Here is a 19,816-nt window from a genome sequence, read left to right on the forward strand (position 1 = left end):
TCTTATGAAGAATTAGTGAACTAAAATTCTTCAGTCTTGAAAACTTGATTGAGAAAATATTGATAGTTGTCTACAAATCCTGATGAATGTGAGTGCAAAATGTCTCTGTGTGAGATCTGTGTGAGATTGTAGATAAGTTGATCAAGTATGGGTTTGGTGATCAGGTAGTGAGGTGGATCAGGAACTGGTTGAAAGGAAGGAGTCAGAGAGTTGTAGTCAATGGGGCAGAATCTGGTTGGAGGTGTGTGACTAGTGGAGTCCCTCAGGGGTCGGTACTGGGACCGGTGTTGTTCAATATCTTCATCAACGACTTGGATGAGGATATAGAATGTACCCTCAGCAAGTTTGCTGATGACACTAAGCTGGGAGGAGTGGCTGACACACCAGAGGGCTGTGCTGCCATTCAGAGAGACTTAGACAGGCTGGAGAGCTGGGCAGGGAGAAACATGATGAAATTCAACAAGGGGAAGTGTAGAGTTTTGCATTTGGGGAAGAACAACACGATGTCCCAGTATAGGTTGGGGGCTGACCTGCTGGAGAGCAGTGTAGGTGAAAGAGACCTGGGGGTCCTGGTTGACAAGAAGATGACCATGAGCCAGCAATGTGCCCTTGTGGCCAAGAAGGCCAATGGCATCCTGGGGTGCATTAGAAAGGGTGTGGTTAGTAGGTCAAGAGAGGTTCTCCTCCCCCTCTATTCTGCATTGGTGAGGCCACACCTGGAGTATTGTGTCCAGTTCTGGGCCCCTCAGTTCAAGAAGGACAGGGAAGTGCTTGAAAGAGTCCAGCGCAGAGCTACTAAGATGATTAAGGGAGTGGAACATCTCCCTTATGAGGAAAGGCTGAGGGAGCTGGGTCTCTTTAGTTTGGAGAAAAGGAGACTGAGGGGTGACCTCATCAATGTTTTCAAATATGTAAGGGGTGAGTGTCAAGGAGAAGGAGTTAGGCTCTTCTCAGTGGTAACCAGTGATAGGACAAGGGGTAATGGGTGTAAATTGGAGCATAGGAGGTTCAAATTGAATATCCGGAAAAATTTTTTTACTGTAAGGGTGACAGAGCCCTGGAACAGGCTGCCCAGGGGGGTCGTGGAGTCTCCTTCACTGGAGACATTCAAAACCCGCCTGGACACGTTCCTATGCGAGGTACTCTAGGTGGCCCTGCTCTGGCAGGGGGGGTTGGACTAGATGATCTTTCGAGGTCCCTTCCAACCCCCAGGATTCTATGATTCTATGATCTAGGGAGTGCCAAGTAAATCCAGGAGAAACCATATTTAAGATTAAGGCAGGTGATTCTTCAACTAGAGACTGTGCATATGGAAAACTCTTGTAGGAAGATGCTGTGGATGCTAAAAATTGAAGAGAAGACTGCATTACTTTGTTACAAAGAAACTTGTTGAAGATTCTACAAAATATATAGAAAGCATGGCCAGCTCAGGAAGTTCCTGTACTGAACATAGTTGGAAGAATATTTGCAAGAATACAGTGTTTACCTGCCCTCTTCTTATTCATCCCTGGCCATCAGTTTATTAATCCCTGAGCAATACCAGCATTTCAAAAACAGGTCAACTTCAAGACTCATCTTTTATTGTCATCTGGTGTGTTTAGAGCTACTTTTTGCAGAAGTTTTGGCATCAGAATCAGCAGCTGTCTTGTAAGTAGCAGTGGTTCGAAGAGGAGCAGACAGGCATTGATAAACTACTTCAGGAAGGTCTTCAGCCTGTTCAGAAATAGCACTGTTCTGAATAATCACTGGGGAAAAAAATATATATATGCTGACCTGGAATTACTGTAGTGTTTGAAACATACAAGAATTACAGAGACTACCCTTCTGGAAACCTCCTGAGCCCAGCTGAGCACATCCAAGGTCTCAGCATAATTTCATGGGAGCTGTTTTAAATGTTAAGAAGCATGTGGCTCTCTGTATCTGGCCATTTGCCACATCCTGTTGCTACTGTGCAGTAATTAATCAGTTTGACATGGATAGGGCATATGGATTGCCATTAAGAAGGATGTGCTGATTTCATTTGTGGTATCTTAAAGATTTGCTTGAGAGTTTACTGGTGACCTCCCTAGTCAATCCCAGGGTGATTCTCCCCGTCTATTCCTCTCATGTGAGACCTCATCTGGAGCACTGCATATCCTGTTCTAGGGTCTCCAGTATAAGAAGAGCATGGAGCTCTATTGGAATGAGTCCAGAGGAGGGCCTTTGAGAGATGATTGGAGGTCTCCAGTGTTTCTCCTATGAAGAAGACAGGCTGAGAGAGTTTGGGTTATTCAGCCTGGAGAAGAGAAGGTTCTGGGGAGGCTTTATAGTGGCCTTCCAGTACCTGAAGGGGCTTACAGGAAAGCTGGGGAGGGACTTTTTTACAAGGGCATGTAATGATGGGAAAAGGAGCAATGGCTTTAAACTGAAAGTGCATAGATTTAGATTAGGTATGAGGACAAAATTCTTCACTGTGAAGGTGATGAGACACTGGAACAGGTTGCCCAGAGGGGCTGTGGATGCACCATCCCTGGAAGTGTTCAAGGAGAGACTGGATGAGGCTTTGAGCAGCCTGGTCTAGTGGAAGGTGTCCAACCCATGGCAGCTTGGAAATAGATGATCTTTAAGATCTTTTCCAACCCCAACCATTGGAAATTATTCTGTGACTTTGAGAGAATTCTTGTGGTGATTAATAGACTCATGTTCATTATAAAAATGGGAGTTTATCACCATATGTATATGTTTTATTTAAATTTTATGCATATTTTTCTTCTGCATGTCAAAATCTGCCTGATCAAGAGCTCCCAAAACTGAGATACAGTGAGTAAAGGTGGTAGTTATAATAAATCCAGGCTATTGTGTGTGTTAGCAGTATGTTAAGTGTGGGTTTCTTGCAGAGTACCAACCCAGAGTCAGAGCTGTGACTCCAAGATATTTATGCAGACTTTTTTCAAGACTGTCATAATTCTTCATGTTATTCCAGCTTTTTAGGAGTCGTGATGTAATAGCAGTGGTTAGTCATTGAAGTTCCAGCAAAGAAAGGAAGTCTGGTTGTTAGAGTTGTATTTTGAAATGAGGGATTGAGGAGCTTTAGATAGTGGCAAATAATACTTCTTGATTGCATAACCAGTTATGGGTTAGGTTGGATAAATGAGCCAAGAAGCAACAGTTAGAATACAGTCTGTTTGACATTGCCTTTTTCTGATTTTCATTAAAAGAGATAGGAAGAGTTTTAAGGGGAAAGGTGCAGACAGAAGATGTCTGCAGCTGCCATTCCTTCCTCCAACCTAATTTTATACTTTTCTTCAAGAAACAGCATACATGAGCTGTGTTGTCTTTCTGAGACATCTGTATCTGAGAGGTTCACACTAGGAGAGAGCCAGTTTTGAGGACAGAACTAAGAGTTTTGGGTGTCAGCAATATTTTAAACATGCATTTTGTTTTATTCTTTTTGTAACATTTTCCCAGCTTCATAGATGGGAACCTTACCATTTTGTTTTTCAGGGTGGATTGTGAAAGAGCAGGCAGCTGAATATCAGCTCAGAAACTAGGGAAGCATTATCATGGCCAGTATCTGGAAAGATAGGTCGTATAGGATTATAAAAATTCTTGTTTCATATTTGTTGAAAATAAGTATATATTTCCACCACCTATGTAATTAATAGTGTTTTCTGATGTTTAGTACATATAGGTTTAAAATGCTTATAGAAAAAAAGTATTTCAGTATGGATACTATTTTTATTCTCACCATTATTGGGAAGTTAAGGACATACTTAATTATTCTGTGTCCAACTTAAAAAAACCCAACAATAACAACAAAGTTGATTCAGTGCATGTAAGAACTAGTTAGCTTTCACTGTGACCTTAGGACTGTAACTTAGGATATGATTTCTTATCAGAATGTTACACAGAATGCCTTTCTTTATAAAGTGTATTTTTTATTTTTTCTTTTTTTAAAGTGATTGGACTATGGTCATCTGGAAGCCTTTGTTTAAGCACAAGGAAAGTAATACCAGGGCACTGTCTCTTTGCTAAAAGCTTTACTATAGTACGGATGTTTGTGGACTGTGAGCTTAGGTCTCAGTAGACATCAGCACTGCCTTGTGAATTCTCATTCTTACAGACCTCAGACCTGGGGTTACTTGCATCTTTTTTCTATTCACCCCATTTATTTTGCAATGCTAGGTAAAGCTTCAGATTTTCTCATAATAATTGAAGCAGAAAGTCTTTCTCATAACGTGGCTTCCACCAGCCCTGAAAAAAAGTTAGAACAAAGATGCCCTACTCTTTAGGTTTAGTACAATTTTCAGTAGAGTAAAAGAGCAGTTCTTACTGAGTTTAATGAAGTCAGTTTCACAGATAGTGAAGCATGTGCTGTGTCAAGTACCTTGTTTCTGCACAAGCTAGTCCAAGTACTTGACATTTCATTCACCACCTTTTCCCTGTTTGTCAGTGTGCATAAGTGCCAAGTATGACAAAAATGTTGGAGGACAACTGTTCTTGAGATGAATGGTTTTCAGTTGTGTTCAGTTATAAGGCAGAAGAATCTGACATGGAGTTTGCTGGAAGATAAATGTCACTAATTTCATAACTGAGGTTTGTTTATGTATATGATCTTAAGGTGACCCAGAACATCATCACCTGTAAAGTGATTAATCTTAATTAGTGCAAAACTTCTTGACTGGAAAAAGGTATCTACAGTTCAGAATAATCAACAAATTCTTGTGAGAATATTTTTGTTTTGCATATTAACACCACCTGATTTTACTTGTTCTAAGGTAACTGCTGTGTTTTAAGCAAGGAGATTTAATAGACTTTTTTACAAATTTCATGTTGAGATTTATGTTCTACAGAAGATTCTGTGTAGAAGATTATTATATCGGACTGTTCTGTAATTCTTTAATTTCATAACAGTATATTCTGGATAGTAGTAACACAGTGGGATGGCATCTTTTGGTGGAAATGCCATTATAGATTACAACATCTTTCTGACAGCAGAAATGGGATCACTAACATTTTGTGGATGGAGGAGTGATTTACTGAGAAGTGTGGTACAGTAAGTTTGCAGAAGCTTGAAGATGTTTTTACAATAAGCTGTATTTGTTTACTGATGCTGATTGTGTCAATTCCTATGGTTCAGATCCTGCCAAATTATTTTTTCACAGCAATGGGATTATGTTTTGACTTTCATGTGTCTGCATTCTGATCTTAATATAACATTTTAAAGGTGGTGACACATGTGAGGATCTTCTGTCCAGTGGAAGATTTCTTGGTGAAAAAGTATGGCAGCCCCACAGTTGTATGATGCACAAGTACAAAAACAGGTAAGGAAACTTTTCTTCTGTTCATCTGTCTGGAAAGAACAGTAATTGCTGTTTGACTGAAGTTGTAGTAATGGCAGTGTCATGTGTTTTTCACTTTACAGCTGATTCTCTAGGCTATAATAGATTCTCTGTATACAGTATAGAGGATATAATAATTCTCTAGGCTAAAGTAAAAATCTTTTATCTGTGTGTCTACAGTGACTACCACAGTTGCATTTACATATAAAAATACAAATAAATTTTGGTGGTAGTAGTACTGATATGCATTAAAGGGAGCCTGAAGATAGTATAAAAGACTGGAAAGCTTCATATGTCACTCTGATTGCTGAAAAGGAAAATGGTGACCTGCATTTTGTGTAGAATCACAGATAAACCAATCACAATTAAAATTACCAATCACTTTTTTCACCTACTAGTAAGAGAATGTTATTGTATAGAATTAGGCTGCATATTACCATTTTGAAACTCCTGTGCTTGTAACACCACAAAAAAAATAGGAATAGGAAAGCCTGTTTGGTTTTTTTCCTACTCAAACTAGCAGGAAAGTTCTTTTAACGTCTGTGCAAATTACTCTAAACTTTTCATTAATTCAGCGTATTTGAAAAAGAATTTACCATTCCTTAGAGCTGGATATAATGCTTAGAACTACATTGCTCTGTAGATTTCCTGAAGATTTCCTAAAATATAAATTTCCTGTAACATGAATGTTGCCGTTTTGTTTTACAGCGAAGCAAAAAATTGCCTCATAGACAAACATGTTGTGTTTATAGGAGATTCTAGAATTCGACAGCTCTTCTATTCATTTATAAAACTCATAAATCCTCAAGTGAAAGAAGAAGGAAATAAGGTGAGAGTTTATTTTGATGATGGTTTTGTTTGTTTCTTTCTAATTCATCTTGTAACTCTTCTTTGAACTTCAAAAAAGAAAAAAATCATAATGTTGCTGGGGTAGCTTTCATGAAGAAGAACCACAGATAGATCTTTTGGAGAAGAACAAGATTAGACCAAGGTAATTGTTTGGGTACTAATAAGAAGATTGGGAATCTGAGAAGTGAACCAGGAAGCTCAAGAGAAAGCTTGAGGCAGTCTGGGAATAAATTAATGAAGCTGACTTGTCCCATAGCAACTTATGCTTCAGGTTTGGCTTGATGAGAAAATGATTGCTCTTTTGTGTGTTTTTAAATAGTAGTAATTCATGCTTTATAATTTGTCATTTAAAATGTCAGTTAAATTGCTGATCTAATCTGTTCATAAAAATCCTTGGGGCAATGACAGATTTACAGGTCTAACTTGAGGCTGAAACTAAAAATAGTTTCTGGTCTTACCTTCCTTTTGATTGCTGCTGACGAATGTAAGCTGCAGCTTGCTGGGTGGAAGTAGTAAAAAAGGATTTATCTGTGTCAGAATATTAATTTATTTGGCTATATCTTGCTTGTTGGGCATATCCCTTTTGGATATAGTACAAACAGGAAGTAAAAGTTTTTCCATTTTCAAAGGTAGGTCAGATTTGTCCATTTTTTAATACTCCTGTCTTTTAGAACTACAAGCTGGGAGGTTTTTCAGCAGAGCATGCAGTCACTTTTCACTTCTCAAAACAAGTTGTTTGATTAAGTAACTCTGGTTTTCCTGTTCAATTAGTTAGGTCACAGTCGCAGCCCAAAAGTGGTGGTAAGATTATAAGACTTTATAACTGATTTTTAAGTCAAGAAATGCCTTTTCTCAAGTACTTATGGAATCAAGATCTTACAGTATCATTCAGCAAATTCATTAATATGTGCCAGACTTTATTTCTGCCTGAGATGATTTTCTTTTATTCTTTAAATAAAGCTGTCTTGGGCTTTTTTGTGCAAAAAAGATGGGCAGATGAAAAGGAAGGCTTGGGGAAGAGTAGTATAAGGAAAGGGAAAAAAAGAGATCTTAAGTTCTTTATCATTTTGGGAGGCTTAAGTTTAGGGAAAAAAATTTAAACTTTTGTAACAAAGTGAACAGAAGCATTTCATATGTTATTGGATAGATTTCTTCCACTGGAAACAACCCTTTATGCAAGTAGCTTGTTTTATCAAGAAAGTAACAAATATTTTGCATGAGTGCACTGATAATTTTATACAAGGAAAGTCCATTCTACTGAAAATAAACCTGTGTGTGAGAACAAGTTGCCATATGAGCCTTAATATTTTTTTTTCCTTCTGAAAATTTGTCTTACTTTGCTTTTATTATTTTGGTGTTTTTTGGCAGCATGGAAATATCCCTTTTGAAGATAAGTCTGCTTCAATTAAAGTGGTAAGTTTTTATCTAGCATTAAGTTGCAAGCCATAATAATGCATATTATTATTATTTCAGTCAGTGTAATCCAAATTGCAGTCAGAGTTGGATTTTTCTCTTTGTCAGATCTTATAATTTGGCATTTCCAAATAATAGCTTTTGCCAGGAAGTTTACTTTTGCACTGCTGTAAAAATATGCATCTGAGGCTAACCTACATGGAGTGGTAATTTTGGTAATTGCCATCAAACTCTCTACACTATCCCAGCAAGTATTCCCTCCACTGTTTTTTCATGGAGGAATAACCACCATGTTGATTATAATGTGGATATTTGAAAAAAGAAAACAAAGTACTTGAGGGTAGCTTATGTGAAGGGCTCTGTTCTCCTCTGCCCTGGCAATTGTAATGCTGTCCTCAATAGTTTGCTTTGCTGCCCATGTCAGCTGTCAGCAGCACTGGGATTCTGCTAGTCATCTATTTGTTTATTCCCTGGAGACAACTCATTCTCTGTTCATGAAAACCAAAGAAGCAGTGTATTTGCTGAGTTGCCTGCAAGTGTGTTTTCAGAACTTGTTTGTGTACATGTTTAAGATTTAGGGGACAGAATAACACTTTAAGGTTTGAGCCCATGGCAGTTTAAGCCTATCCTGTCCCACTGTTGCCTTCATGGTATGTTCCTGTGTTTATGCTGTAAGTTGTTCTTATACAGCTGTGGAGTGGTCTGGTTTAGCAGTAGATTCAGAAAAAAAGAAACTTGCCTTGCAGGGTTTGTTTTTGGTCAGGTCTGATGTGGCTTGTCATATGGTTATGGGAATGCTGGATAAGAGTGGGCAGAACACAAGGTAGGACAGATGGGACAAAGCAGTGGGATTTAAGTTGGCATAGCCTGACACAGAACTACATCTTCAAAACACCTTAAGCCTTATTGGGTGTCTTAATCACCAAGATTTGAGGTGACAGATTTGGGGTTCTGGGAGATGTCTGGATAGTTAAGAATATATTCCTAGACTGCTGTTTTCTTTTTTTTTTTTTTTTTTTTTTTTAAATGACATATTGCTGTTGACATTATTGGCATAGTAGCTGAATTTTCACATTTGGAATGGCAGTGACCCAATAATCTAAATGTGGAAAATATTTGACCAATAAGAGAGCAAATAACTGGAAGCTAATAGAGAGTTTAATTTTGCCCTTTCCAGTTATCATACTGATCTTTCCATCCTTCAGCCACTGCAGATGGCTGCCTGATCACTTACACATCCCTGCCAAATAGTGAATTGACAGTACTCAAGTGAACTACCAAAACTTTAGGTCTGTGCAGGTGGAAGGTAGAGACTTCCTGTCTGCTGCTACCATTTCTGCACTTGTTATAAAGTTTCCTGAAAATAATTTCTGCATATTTAGTCTCTACCATTTGACTTCAATGTTTATTTTTCACTAGTTCTGCAGTTGAGATCTATCTGGGTGCTAGGTAGTGTTGGCTTTATATGGGAGACAGAGCAACACTAGCCAGAGCCTAGACTGTCCTAGGTGAAAGCTGGACACTACTCCTGACATGTAACAGGCTGTCAGTAGGTAATGTATTTAATGTCCACAGCACTAATTAGGTTTAAACAACTAATCATTTACAAAGTGATAAGGTAAAATGTTAGGATTTATTCTGGTTTATTTCTAATTATCAACCATATTATGTAAAGTTCTGGAAGAAAAACAAGCAAAACCCAAACAAACCCAAGCAGCTATTGGTAAAAAACTTAGGGAAATTGAGCAAAAAGCAGTTTTTAACTGATTCTAGATGTGAGCTTGGTTTTAGCCCTGATTGCATTGGAAGTTCAAGGACATTCCATTTGGCAGAAGCTAAAGAATTTCCTTCTTGGTGAAATCCTGAACTGCAAATGAAAGTGATTACTTTTTTTCATGGACAAAGGTTTCTGGGGGGGATTTTTTTTCTTTTTTTTTTTTTTTTTTTTTTTCTTTATGTTCTCCGTTCTTGACCAAGATATCAGGCTTTTCATGATAACAGTAAAGGAAATCCCACGTTGGACCAGGTCTTTTTCCTTCATAGTTGAAGTTACGGCAGTTATTAGTTTGTGGGGTTTTTTCTTATTTTTTGTTATAAGTCCAATGCTTGTCTTTTAGCTTCCAGAGTAAATCTGCATTTGTTTTACAGGATTTCCTGTGGTATCCAGAAGTTAATGGCTCTATGAGGCAACGTATAAAATCTTGGACTGAGGTTTGTCTTTGTTTTAAAAACTTTTTTATTTAAGGAGAATACAGCAACTGGCTGAGGACTACTACCTTTCTTTTTTTCTTTTTTTTCATACACACAGCTATAATTACTAGGAATCCAGCAACTACATCACATCATGTATATTCAGTCAATTATGTGCCATGGCAAAGGTCTGAAATTTGACATGAAAATAGTTGAAAGAGGGGTGCTTACTGGTGTGTAGGGTTTTGGGCATCTGGTCTCACAAGGATTGCTTCACAGGTCAAAAAAATCCCAAACTGAAACAGAAAGCCCCTACTTCCTAGAAGCAGTTTGATTCATCCCATTAAAGGCTGAAGGGATTTTACTCTAATTTGACGTTTCCTCTGTGTCTGCCATGGTTCTGCTTTTACGTGAAAACGCATTTTTGATCCTTATGGTTCTGTTCCAACTTGAGACCTGCTATGATTCCATGATTGTATTTTTGAGTTGGCTTTTCCAACTGAAAGACAAAGGTAGCTTGAAAAGTCAGGAATGCCTTGATTCCTTGATTGTGCTGGGTTTTTTTCAGTATTTCTGAAATAATTCAATATTTTTTCAGTATTTCAGCCATGTTATTCAGCATAAAATAATGCATGTAATTCTCATAAGTGATATGTCTACAGGTGGGCAACTAATTTTCCCTTGTTGACTCTCCCTTTGTTGAACTTTAAACAGCCTGGAGTTACTTAGCTTAGTAAGAGCCTCCAGTGATTCTTGACTACTTTATTTGTCATTCTTGCACAACTGCCTTCCACTGGCATAGCTGAAGTTACTGTTCCTTTACTTGTGATTCCTGCAAGAAACTGAGAGCTAATAATTCCTTGCTGTGCCAAGAGAATACTCTGAGGTGATCAGCACTGTTTGTTTCATTGTACTCTTCTGTATGAGTACATATTCTGTTCCTTGTCCTAGACATAACTTTCAGACCAGGGCAACAAGGGCAGCAACTGTCCCTTGTCCTTGTCTTGTTTTTGCAGTGGGATTAAGGTCACTTCAGTCAGTCAAACAGCTCAAACAGATGTTTATGAATGCTGACAGACACTGAGAGAAAAATTACTTGAAGAGTATGATGTACAGTTTACTTGACCTTAGGAAGAGATGTTTAGATAGTTTTTGAAGAGAACTTAAGCTGCAAAATTGATAATGATTGGACATGCTAATTGATGCTTTGAATTTCTGCGGATTCTGTTATGTGAACATTGTGGTGTATCACAAATTGATGTTTTCTGTAATATATCTGCAATCTGTTCTTTTGTAACCACTAATTGGTGGACAAGTTGAGTCACAGTTAATTAAGGTATAAGTTCTAATTAACCTGCTCAATGTAATAATATATATAATTTGTGCATATTTAAAAACTAATTTATTTTTATTTCGTGTCTCAGGGTTCTGTGGCAAAACCTCACATAATTGTAGCAGGAGCTGCCACGGTAAGTTATACATATGTGAGGTATTTTAGTAGAGAAGAAAGTTCCAGTAGAATTTTTTTATGCTCTGAAGTTCCTTATAAAACCCAATTTATACTATAAATTACACTCTCAGTGAATTTTATATTGTAACAAGTGTTTGAAATTTACCTTTGACTTAGCTCTCCCTTTGGTCATGCTACTTTGGTCTGGATATGTTTGTCTTAAGATGGCAACTGCATAACAATTTATAAATAGAAGCAAAGTTTTACAAGCTGAGGAAGCTTCAGCTGGTAAAAAACTCAGTTGCTTGCTAATTCTAGTAGAAAGAGATGCCCTGTGAATGTCACTGCAGTGCTCTGCTTCTTAGTACATGACTTCTGTTCAATAGAAGATGCTTCTTAAAATGTCTGTTTAAATACTGTAGGTATTTCAAATGCAAAAATTTAGGTCTGGGAGAAAATACTTTTTTTCCAGAGTCCAAGTTCTCAGAGCAGCTGGTAATTGCTTGATTTCATGAAATATTTGTTTATATTTGATAATGCTCTCAAGAAGTTTATTAATCAAAGTATTTGGCTTTCATCAAAATTTTATGTCAATATTTATAAATAGCCAGAGAGTTCACTACATTCAGGCTGATTTTTTTTCTGTTTTGTCTGCAATGTGGGAGATTCTTTGCACAGAAGTTAGGAGAAAGTTTTGAGTGGCTGTAGAATTCTCCCAGTCATTCCACATAGGAGGAGATTAAATCAGAAATTAAAATGGCTCTGTTGATTTTTTTTATTTGTGGATATCTGCAAAACAGAATGATATATTGGAACTAGACATTACAGGCAATTTTTGCTTGCATGCATCTCTTGCTATGGTCATTTCCTACAGTAAAACCCACTGAATTAGCCATGATTTTTCTGTAATGTGACTGGCTTTGCTTTTTTTTAAGGGGCTTTTAATTAACACACCTTGCATAATTTAATTTATGAAAAATCAAGTATATGTTAAATGTTTGAATGTAATTATCTACCTACAAAACTGCTTGGTCCAAAGGATGTTTTAGCATTTAAAAAGCCAAGTCTAAAGAAATAATATAACTTTATAGAAACAATGAGAATAACTACTATGGGATCAGTCTACTGAGGGTCCTCAGACTTATAGTTTAAAATCTCTTTCTTTATTTCTCCAGTGGTCTATCAAGATTCACAATGGCAGCAATGAAGCCCTCACACAATATAAAATCAATATCACTTCAATTGCACCTCTTTTGGAAAAATTAGCAAAAAGTAGTGATGTTTACTGGGTCTTACAAGGTAAAGTAATAAACAGAAGGTAACAATTTTTACTGTCACTGTCTGTTAAATTATTATCTTTCAGGATATGGAAAACTTAGTCCATGCTGCTTGCTTGTAAGAAATGGTGTTGGTTAAATTCCAGTCTGGCCTTATTGGGAGCCTTAACCAGCTGGTAGCTGATAACAGTGATGGGTTTTACAGCTCTTTCAGGAGAATCTTTTGCCATCAGAGCTCTTAATTCTATGTTAGCTTACTCTCAGAGTCAGTATGCCAGGTCTGTTCTCCCTGTGCTGTGCTCCGTATGTGCCTCCTGGGAGGTAAAAACACAAGTGCATAGAAGAGCTATATTCCTGCATTTGTGTTCATTTACATTTTCAGCTTCCATAAATAATTGTGACGTTTCAAAAACGACATCCATTGTGTGTGTCTAGAATGAATGCATACACTCTTGAGAATGTAGAGAATTCAGTTCTCTAGAATTAAACTTACCTTTGTACACTGAGCACTGGTGAGTTAAGGTTAGGAGTCAGAAATATGGTTCAAAATTAATCTGTGATATTTTATTATGGCACCAAGCTTATCTTCTTTTGCTTATCTTCAATAAAAGTATATCTCTGTAACTGAACAATGTACTCTTGGTTTATTTGCCATAGAGTAGAGCATTTTAGATTATCACTTCAGAAACACAGGCTATGATTGGAATATACCCTGATGTACCCTTACAGTCACATCCAAGTTCTTGTCAAAGATGGTTCTAGAGGTTAACCTGAATCAACAGATTCATTCCTTTCAAAACCATGTTTATCTGAACAAGCAGTTAGCTGCTAGACATGTAGACATTGACTGGCCAAAAGAAGGCACTGAGGTACCTAAGCAAATCAACTTTCAGCTTATAGACTGTGTTTCACCAGAGTTATGAAGATCAGTAGCTTTTCATAGCTACTTTTTTAATAGCATTTTTTATCTCCAGCTGACCTCTTGATCTAGAACCCTACATAGGATTGTGCTAAGCTCTACGTAACTTCTGAAGCCTGCAGGCAATTAAATGTTGTTCCATTTTTCTGAAAAACTGAAAATCTGCCATCAATCAAACTGGAATCAATAGAAGCAAGTGGAATATGCTTATGAACTCTTAGAGAAATGAGAAGCTGTTTTTTTTCTGCAGTAACTAGAGGGTTTGAGAGATTTCCTTTTTTTCCTCGTGTCTATTTTGCTGCCTGTCTTCTATCCTCTTGGCTTGGGAGTCTTTCCTCGCAGAATTCCATTACTGAGAGAAGGAATAAGCAGCTCTGTATTCCAGCATTATACACTCTTCATGGGTTTGGGGAAATCAAACAGGCATTCATGTCTGGCTAAAGCTTTCTCATCTATTAGTACATATGCATGACTAGGGAATGGCAATAAGTACATTTCATTATAAACAACTCTTGCTACAGTCACTCATTGTACATATTTTCTGTACCATTAAACAGTTGTGACTAAGTGACTAAGTAGCCTGTACATCTTGAGCTAAGTAGAAGATTATTGTGCCTGTTCTTTGTCTTTTCAAATTCAGACCCTGTTTATGAAGAAATGCTGAGTGAAAATCGGAAAATGATCACTAATGAGAAAATAGATGCTTATAATGAAGCAGCTGTTCGTATTCTCAACAGCAGCTCCCGAAATTCCAAAACTAAAGTTAAAGTGTTCAGTGTATCAAAATTGATAGCACAAGAAACTATAATGAAGTCAACAGATGGCCTGCATCTCCCTGAATCAAGTAGAGATACAGTAAGTGTTTTTATCACAGATTAATCTTGAAAAGGGGTAATAGGAAAACAACATGTTAAGTGAATGTTCTTTAATGGCAGACAATAGGAGTGTAGTGAGAACCTGTGCATGCTTCAGGAAACTTTGTTCATCTGATACCAATAGGTGGGAGGGCAGCCAGTTATAAGGGGTGTTTTAAAAACGTAATAGTAAGCACATTGATGCATAGTTGCTTTAAAACAGCTGTTAATTTGCTAGATCTACAGCCTGAGAGTGAGCTTCATGCCTTCCTCTGAGTGAACAAGTTAAAATGATAATGATTTGTAAAGCAGTGCTAGGAAATGTCTTATTTTCCGCTGTGTGCCCAAATAATTTGATTTAGTAAGGAGTATGAAAAAGCTAAGAAAAAACACAGTATACACCTTCCTGGTTGCATGGAGTGCCGCTGACTTTATTTTTACTCAGAGTGTGTGTGTGTGTGTATACATATATATATATGTATACATGCAGTAACCTCCTGAGCTTTGTCAGTCTGCCCTTCCTGAGACTCTCCCACTGTCTCATCTAGTTCCACTCCTTTGCAGGTTTCAAGTTCTTTCAAGTTTTGGATGAACTAAATATTATCTCACTATAGGTTTCAGTCTCATTGTCACGTGTTAGAGACTTAACATACCCCTTAGCATAACAAGTTTGTGATCTGTTTTTCATTTATAGTCCCTGCAGCTCTGCATAGCTGTTACAGCCAGCAGAGAGAGCCCTCCTGGTGGCTGTCCTGGATTAGGGTTTACTCTTTCTGCTTCAAGAGGCTCAGGGGTTTCCTTTCGCAAGAGATGTTTTGACTGTACTGTTGAATACAGTTAGGTATATGGGATACTGTGAAATCTTATCTATGGAATGATAAAGGAGAATTGCATATGTTTTGTGTCAGTACATGATTTAGAAGAATGATACTTATGATGAAAATGTCCTGTTTCTTGTTAGCAATTATTTGACAAAACCACCTGTTTTGTTTTTTGCAGAATGCGATGATTCTTATGAATGTCTATTGCAATAAGATAATGAAGCCCATTGATGGCTCCTGCTGCCAGCCTCAGCCTCCTCTCACTCTGATACAGAAGTTAGCTTTCTGTTTCTTTACTTTGTCCATTATTGGATATTTAATTATCATTTTAATTAATCGGAATAATTTTCGGAAGAACAAATCGTGCACTGATTTGGAAAGTGGAGAAGAGAAGAAACCTGCCCTCAGCGTTCCTAATGTTTCTACTTTAGAGATGCTCTTACACTCTTTCTGCAAACTTGGTCTAATCATGACCTATTTTTATCTATGTGACAGAGCAAATCTTTTCATGAAGGAAAATAAATTTTATACACATTCATCTTTCTTCATACCAATCATCTATATCTTGGTTTTGGGGGTGTTTTATACCGAAAATACTAAAGAGGTAATGACCGTGTTGGCTTCTGAGTTAATATTGCTGTTTCCCAATTTGAGTCTAAATAACTAATAGCCAAATATTAAAGTTAAATTTTCAAAGTCAGTGTAACTCCTTTGCAAAAAAAAAAAAAAAAAAAAGCACTCACAAGCAATGTAATGTTTGCATGGAATTTGATGCAAGAACTTTTTTAAAGTATATGGGTACGAGTGCTTTTAGCTGTTGTCACTGAGTCAAATTTGAAGTGGGCACAGGTCAGAGACAGCTTAGAACATGTTAAAATGTGATAGATCTGTGTCCACTAGACAGAAGTCTTTTACAGTTGAGACCTATTTACCCATAAAGTGGTTTATTGTTTTGAACTTTTTCTCCTCATTTTTTAGATGTTCGTTGTACTTTTTGGAATAGCAACACTCTTCTTTTGTTTTGCATTAGACTAAAGTGTTAAATAGAGAACAGACTGATGAGTGGAAGGGATGGATGCAACTTGTTATTTTGATTTATCATATCTCTGGAGCAAGCACTGTAAGTGATTGTAATTTCATTATATTTTTAAGTGTAAATGCATTTTGGGTACGTTACTTCAGAAGAAAAATAGTGCAAATGCATACTAGAACTGAATAAAATGAATAACCCATTATGTTCCTGTAATTTTGAAAATGGTATTAGCAAAATTAGATTTTCTCCATATTTAAGTGTAGATTTAATTGATGAGAGCATTTTGTGTGTTACTTAGCCAGTTGAAAAATTCATTTGTAGAATATTATGTCATTTTATTTTTAGTTGCTAGCAACACCTTATTTTTATCCTCAGACCTTGAAACTGCTGAAGGTAAGTTTTCAAAGATCCTTTGTTAACTGTCTGCTACCTGGTTACAGAATACAGAAGGTGTAGAGCAATAAATAGAAACTTACTTTAACATAAGAAGGTTAGGGCAACAAAAGGGCTCAGTAAGAATCAAGGAAATACAGCATATTGTTTGTCTTAGTTAAACATCATTTGCTGCAGTGCAGAAAAAGAACAACATAGAGGAGAAGAAAGGACAATCAAAAGCATTTGCATGGTTATTTATAAAAGGCACTTCATTTTTCTCAACAGTTTTTGCCTGTGTACATGCACATTCGGGTTCTGGTTGCTGCATATCTGTTCCAAACAGGTTATGGACACTTCTCCTATTTTTGGGTAAAAGGAGACTTCGGTGTCTACAGAGTGTGTCAGGTAAGAATATCTGCTTACCATTTTTATAGGGATTTTTGTTCAGATAACTAAATAGTCATAATATATCCGTACACCCTAAACAGGATGATACAAGATCACTTAACCAAGGTTTACACATTAGAAATAGCTAATGCTTTAATGTAATTTTGTTGTGTCTGTTAAATTGGTAGTGGTTATCTAATACAAACATATAACATATAAATTATACTTGCAATGCAAATATATAAGTATGTAGTTGTTGTCTTTTAATCCCAGCTGACAACTGAGCACCACACATCAGCTTGTTCACTCGTCCCTGTCCCCCCGTGGGATGGGGAGAAGAATTAGGAAAAAAAGGAAAAACTGTAGGGTTGATATAAGAGCAGTTTAATAGCTGAATTGAAATAATGGTAACAGTAACAATAAAAATAATATTATGAAAAGGAAGATAGCAAAAAGAGAGGGGAATAAAACCCAAGCAAGACAAGTGATGCACAGTGCAATTTGATCACCACCCACTGACCAATGCTCAGCCAGTCCCTGAGCATCCATTCTAAATCTGAAACACAACACTGTAGCAGCTTCGAGGAAGAAAATTAATTCCATCCCAGCTGAAGGCAGAGCAGCAGCCTTTAAAAGTATCAAGACAAATATTGTCCAGTATATAGCAATGGAGTTTTCATCACAGGAGCATATTTACAAAATAAGCAGTATATAAGCAGTGATGCAGACAGGCTGGCTGGCAGTAATGACAGGTATCATTAGCAACAAATCTTATTTGCTAATTCTTCTTCCACATATTCTATAGTGGCTAGTGAGTAAAAGGTTTACATGGATAATAGCTGTGATTTTATGAATCTCCCTCTATATCAGCCTTCCTCCAGTTACTACTGAGATTTGATAGGTGGTGTGAATGTTCTCTTCTGCTCTCCCCTGTTGTCAAGAAAAAAAGCCCAAATATTTTCCAAGTTAGCCATTGGAAATTGTTCATTTTGCTTCTCTTCCTTGTTCTTATATTAGTCTGTTTCATTTGATATTTTCCAGTGTGTTTGGGGTTTTTTTTGCTGTTATTAGGATATTTCTGTTAGAGTTTTCATTACACAAATAGAAAAATACTTGTCCAACAGACAGTTGTGTACAGAATTTCTTCTCTGTCTTATTAGATGAATAAAGGTAACTATTATGAAGTTACTCAGCACATTGACTTGCATGCTCCCATCATGTCAAGGCTTTATGTATATAGAAGAAACTTTGTCTTGTCTCTGATTTAAATTAAAGTCATTTCCACTTGCTTAAAAATTGGTGAAAAGCTTTCAATTTTTATATGCATTTCAGCATTTTTTCCTCACCTATTGGTGACATGAAAAGTTTTTGGTTGGTTAGTTGGGGACATTAATACTGTACAAAAGCACTTGTGCTATATTTCTTTCCTTCGGATGAGTGATCTTTTGGATCTCTTAAAAGATCTCTTCATGTTTCTGTTTTATTAAGTACTCAACTGTGTTGCATTGAAGTAAATTACTAACAGATGAAAAAGAGGCATCAGTGTAGTATTTGTTACCTCTTTCAAGACATAGCAAAATATTGCCAAGTTTTTTCTTTCATTCTCAACTGAGAAATTGTTGGGTTTTTATTGGGACAGTTAGTTCTGTCGAACAGTATTTTAAGCTGTTAGATATATAGAATATGGTCAGAAATACCACACCTCTCTACTGCTTTTCTTTAGGAACAGATGAAAGTTTCACAAATATATCAGGTGTATTTGCTTCCTTTGGAAAATAAAAATTGCAGGGTTTGGGGTTTTTTATATGTTTGATTTTGTTTTGTTTTGTTTTTCATTGAAAACTCAGCTTTTTTCTTGGTCCAAAAGCCTTTTCAGTTATGGGCTTAAATTTTCAGATCAAAATTAGACCAGGGAGAAAAACATACTTTCCAGCCAGCTATATTGATTCCATGGGTTGTTTTCCACTTACAGTGTATTGGAGCCTACATTTGGTAATAAAGAAAATATTTACACAAAGTAACAGATCCTGTTCATGTGGTTTTCCTCCCAAGGTTTTGCAATGTGTGGTGTAGCAGTTAAAAAAAAGTTAAAAAAATCTCTAATTGCTTTTAGGCATTATATTTTCATGTACCTTAGCTTATCATACTTATTAAATGACTACAGCCCAACTGCAGCCCTGGTGCTGGCATTACCCCAGCTTTAGCTGAGCTAGGGAGCATTAGCAGCAGCCAGCAGCTGGAAACCTCAGTCTCCAACCTGGAATAATGTCTATTTTGCCCTATTTTTATTTCTGTTTAAACCCACGTAGGCAAGTGTAGAGCAGGTCCAGTACTATATAATCAGTTTGCAGGCTGATAACTGCCTTTATGAGTTGAGATGTAAACTAAACTTTAGCACTAAACTTTTGTATAGTGCTAAAGAAACATGTCATTTGTCTCTCTTAGCTTTGCCTCCCTGTTTATGTATCCTCTGTCTTCTCTCCTCTGGCTCCCTTCAGGTTTTATTTCGTCTCAATTTCTTGGTTGTGGTACTGTGCATAGTGATGGACCGACCTTACCAGTTCTACTACTTTGTGCCATTAGTCACTGTCTGGTTTATGATCATTTATGCCACGTTAGCTATATGGCCTCAGATAGTCCAGAAGAAAGCAAATGGTAAGAGTTCCCTCCCCCCCCCATCTGCTGCAAGACATTTTCATGTTGGTACAAATGATAAACATACAGAAACAGTATTGATAGTCTCCTCTTAATATAGTCAAAATATGTTAAGTAGCTGTTCAAATAGTTTGTTGAGTTATGAGTTATATGTCAGCTGAAAAATATAATAGCTGATAACTAAGGTCTGTCTCTGCTTATGGTTATATTAGAATAATTTTTTACAGGTCTTGCCTATCAGAATTATGTTTTATGGAGATTTTTACTTAAAA

The 19,816-nt window shown here is 36.9% G+C and overlaps 1 protein-coding gene across 2 annotated transcripts in view; it reads left to right on the forward strand.

Annotated features, from left to right (window-relative positions):
• CASD1 (CAS1 domain containing 1) overlaps positions 1-19,816 on the forward strand; it is a 31,192-nt gene that overhangs the window by 3,033 nt on the left and 8,343 nt on the right. The window contains exons 2-13 of one of the 2 annotated variants that reach the window (XM_030444531.1): positions 5,207-5,303; positions 6,030-6,150; positions 7,539-7,583; positions 9,732-9,794; positions 11,198-11,242; positions 12,399-12,522; positions 14,060-14,274; positions 15,273-15,370; positions 15,590-15,698; positions 16,125-16,214; positions 16,788-16,907; positions 19,388-19,544. In XM_030444531.1, the coding sequence (XP_030300391.1) occupies positions 5,207-5,303; positions 6,030-6,150; positions 7,539-7,583; positions 9,732-9,794; positions 11,198-11,242; positions 12,399-12,522; positions 14,060-14,274; positions 15,273-15,370; positions 15,590-15,698; positions 16,125-16,214; positions 16,788-16,907; positions 19,388-19,544 (1,284 nt within the window). Of the gene's footprint in view, positions 1-5,206; positions 5,304-6,029; positions 6,151-7,538; positions 7,584-9,731; positions 9,795-11,197; positions 11,243-12,398; positions 12,523-14,059; positions 14,275-15,272; positions 15,699-16,124; positions 16,215-16,787; positions 16,908-19,387; positions 19,545-19,816 lie in introns of both variants that reach the window. The other variant, XM_030444530.1, reaches the window with a different exon arrangement.

Source organism: Calypte anna, chromosome 2, assembly GCF_003957555.1.
Source record: "Calypte anna isolate BGI_N300 chromosome 2, bCalAnn1_v1.p, whole genome shotgun sequence".
In the NCBI taxonomy this organism is placed as follows: Eukaryota; Metazoa; Chordata; class Aves; order Apodiformes; family Trochilidae; genus Calypte; species Calypte anna.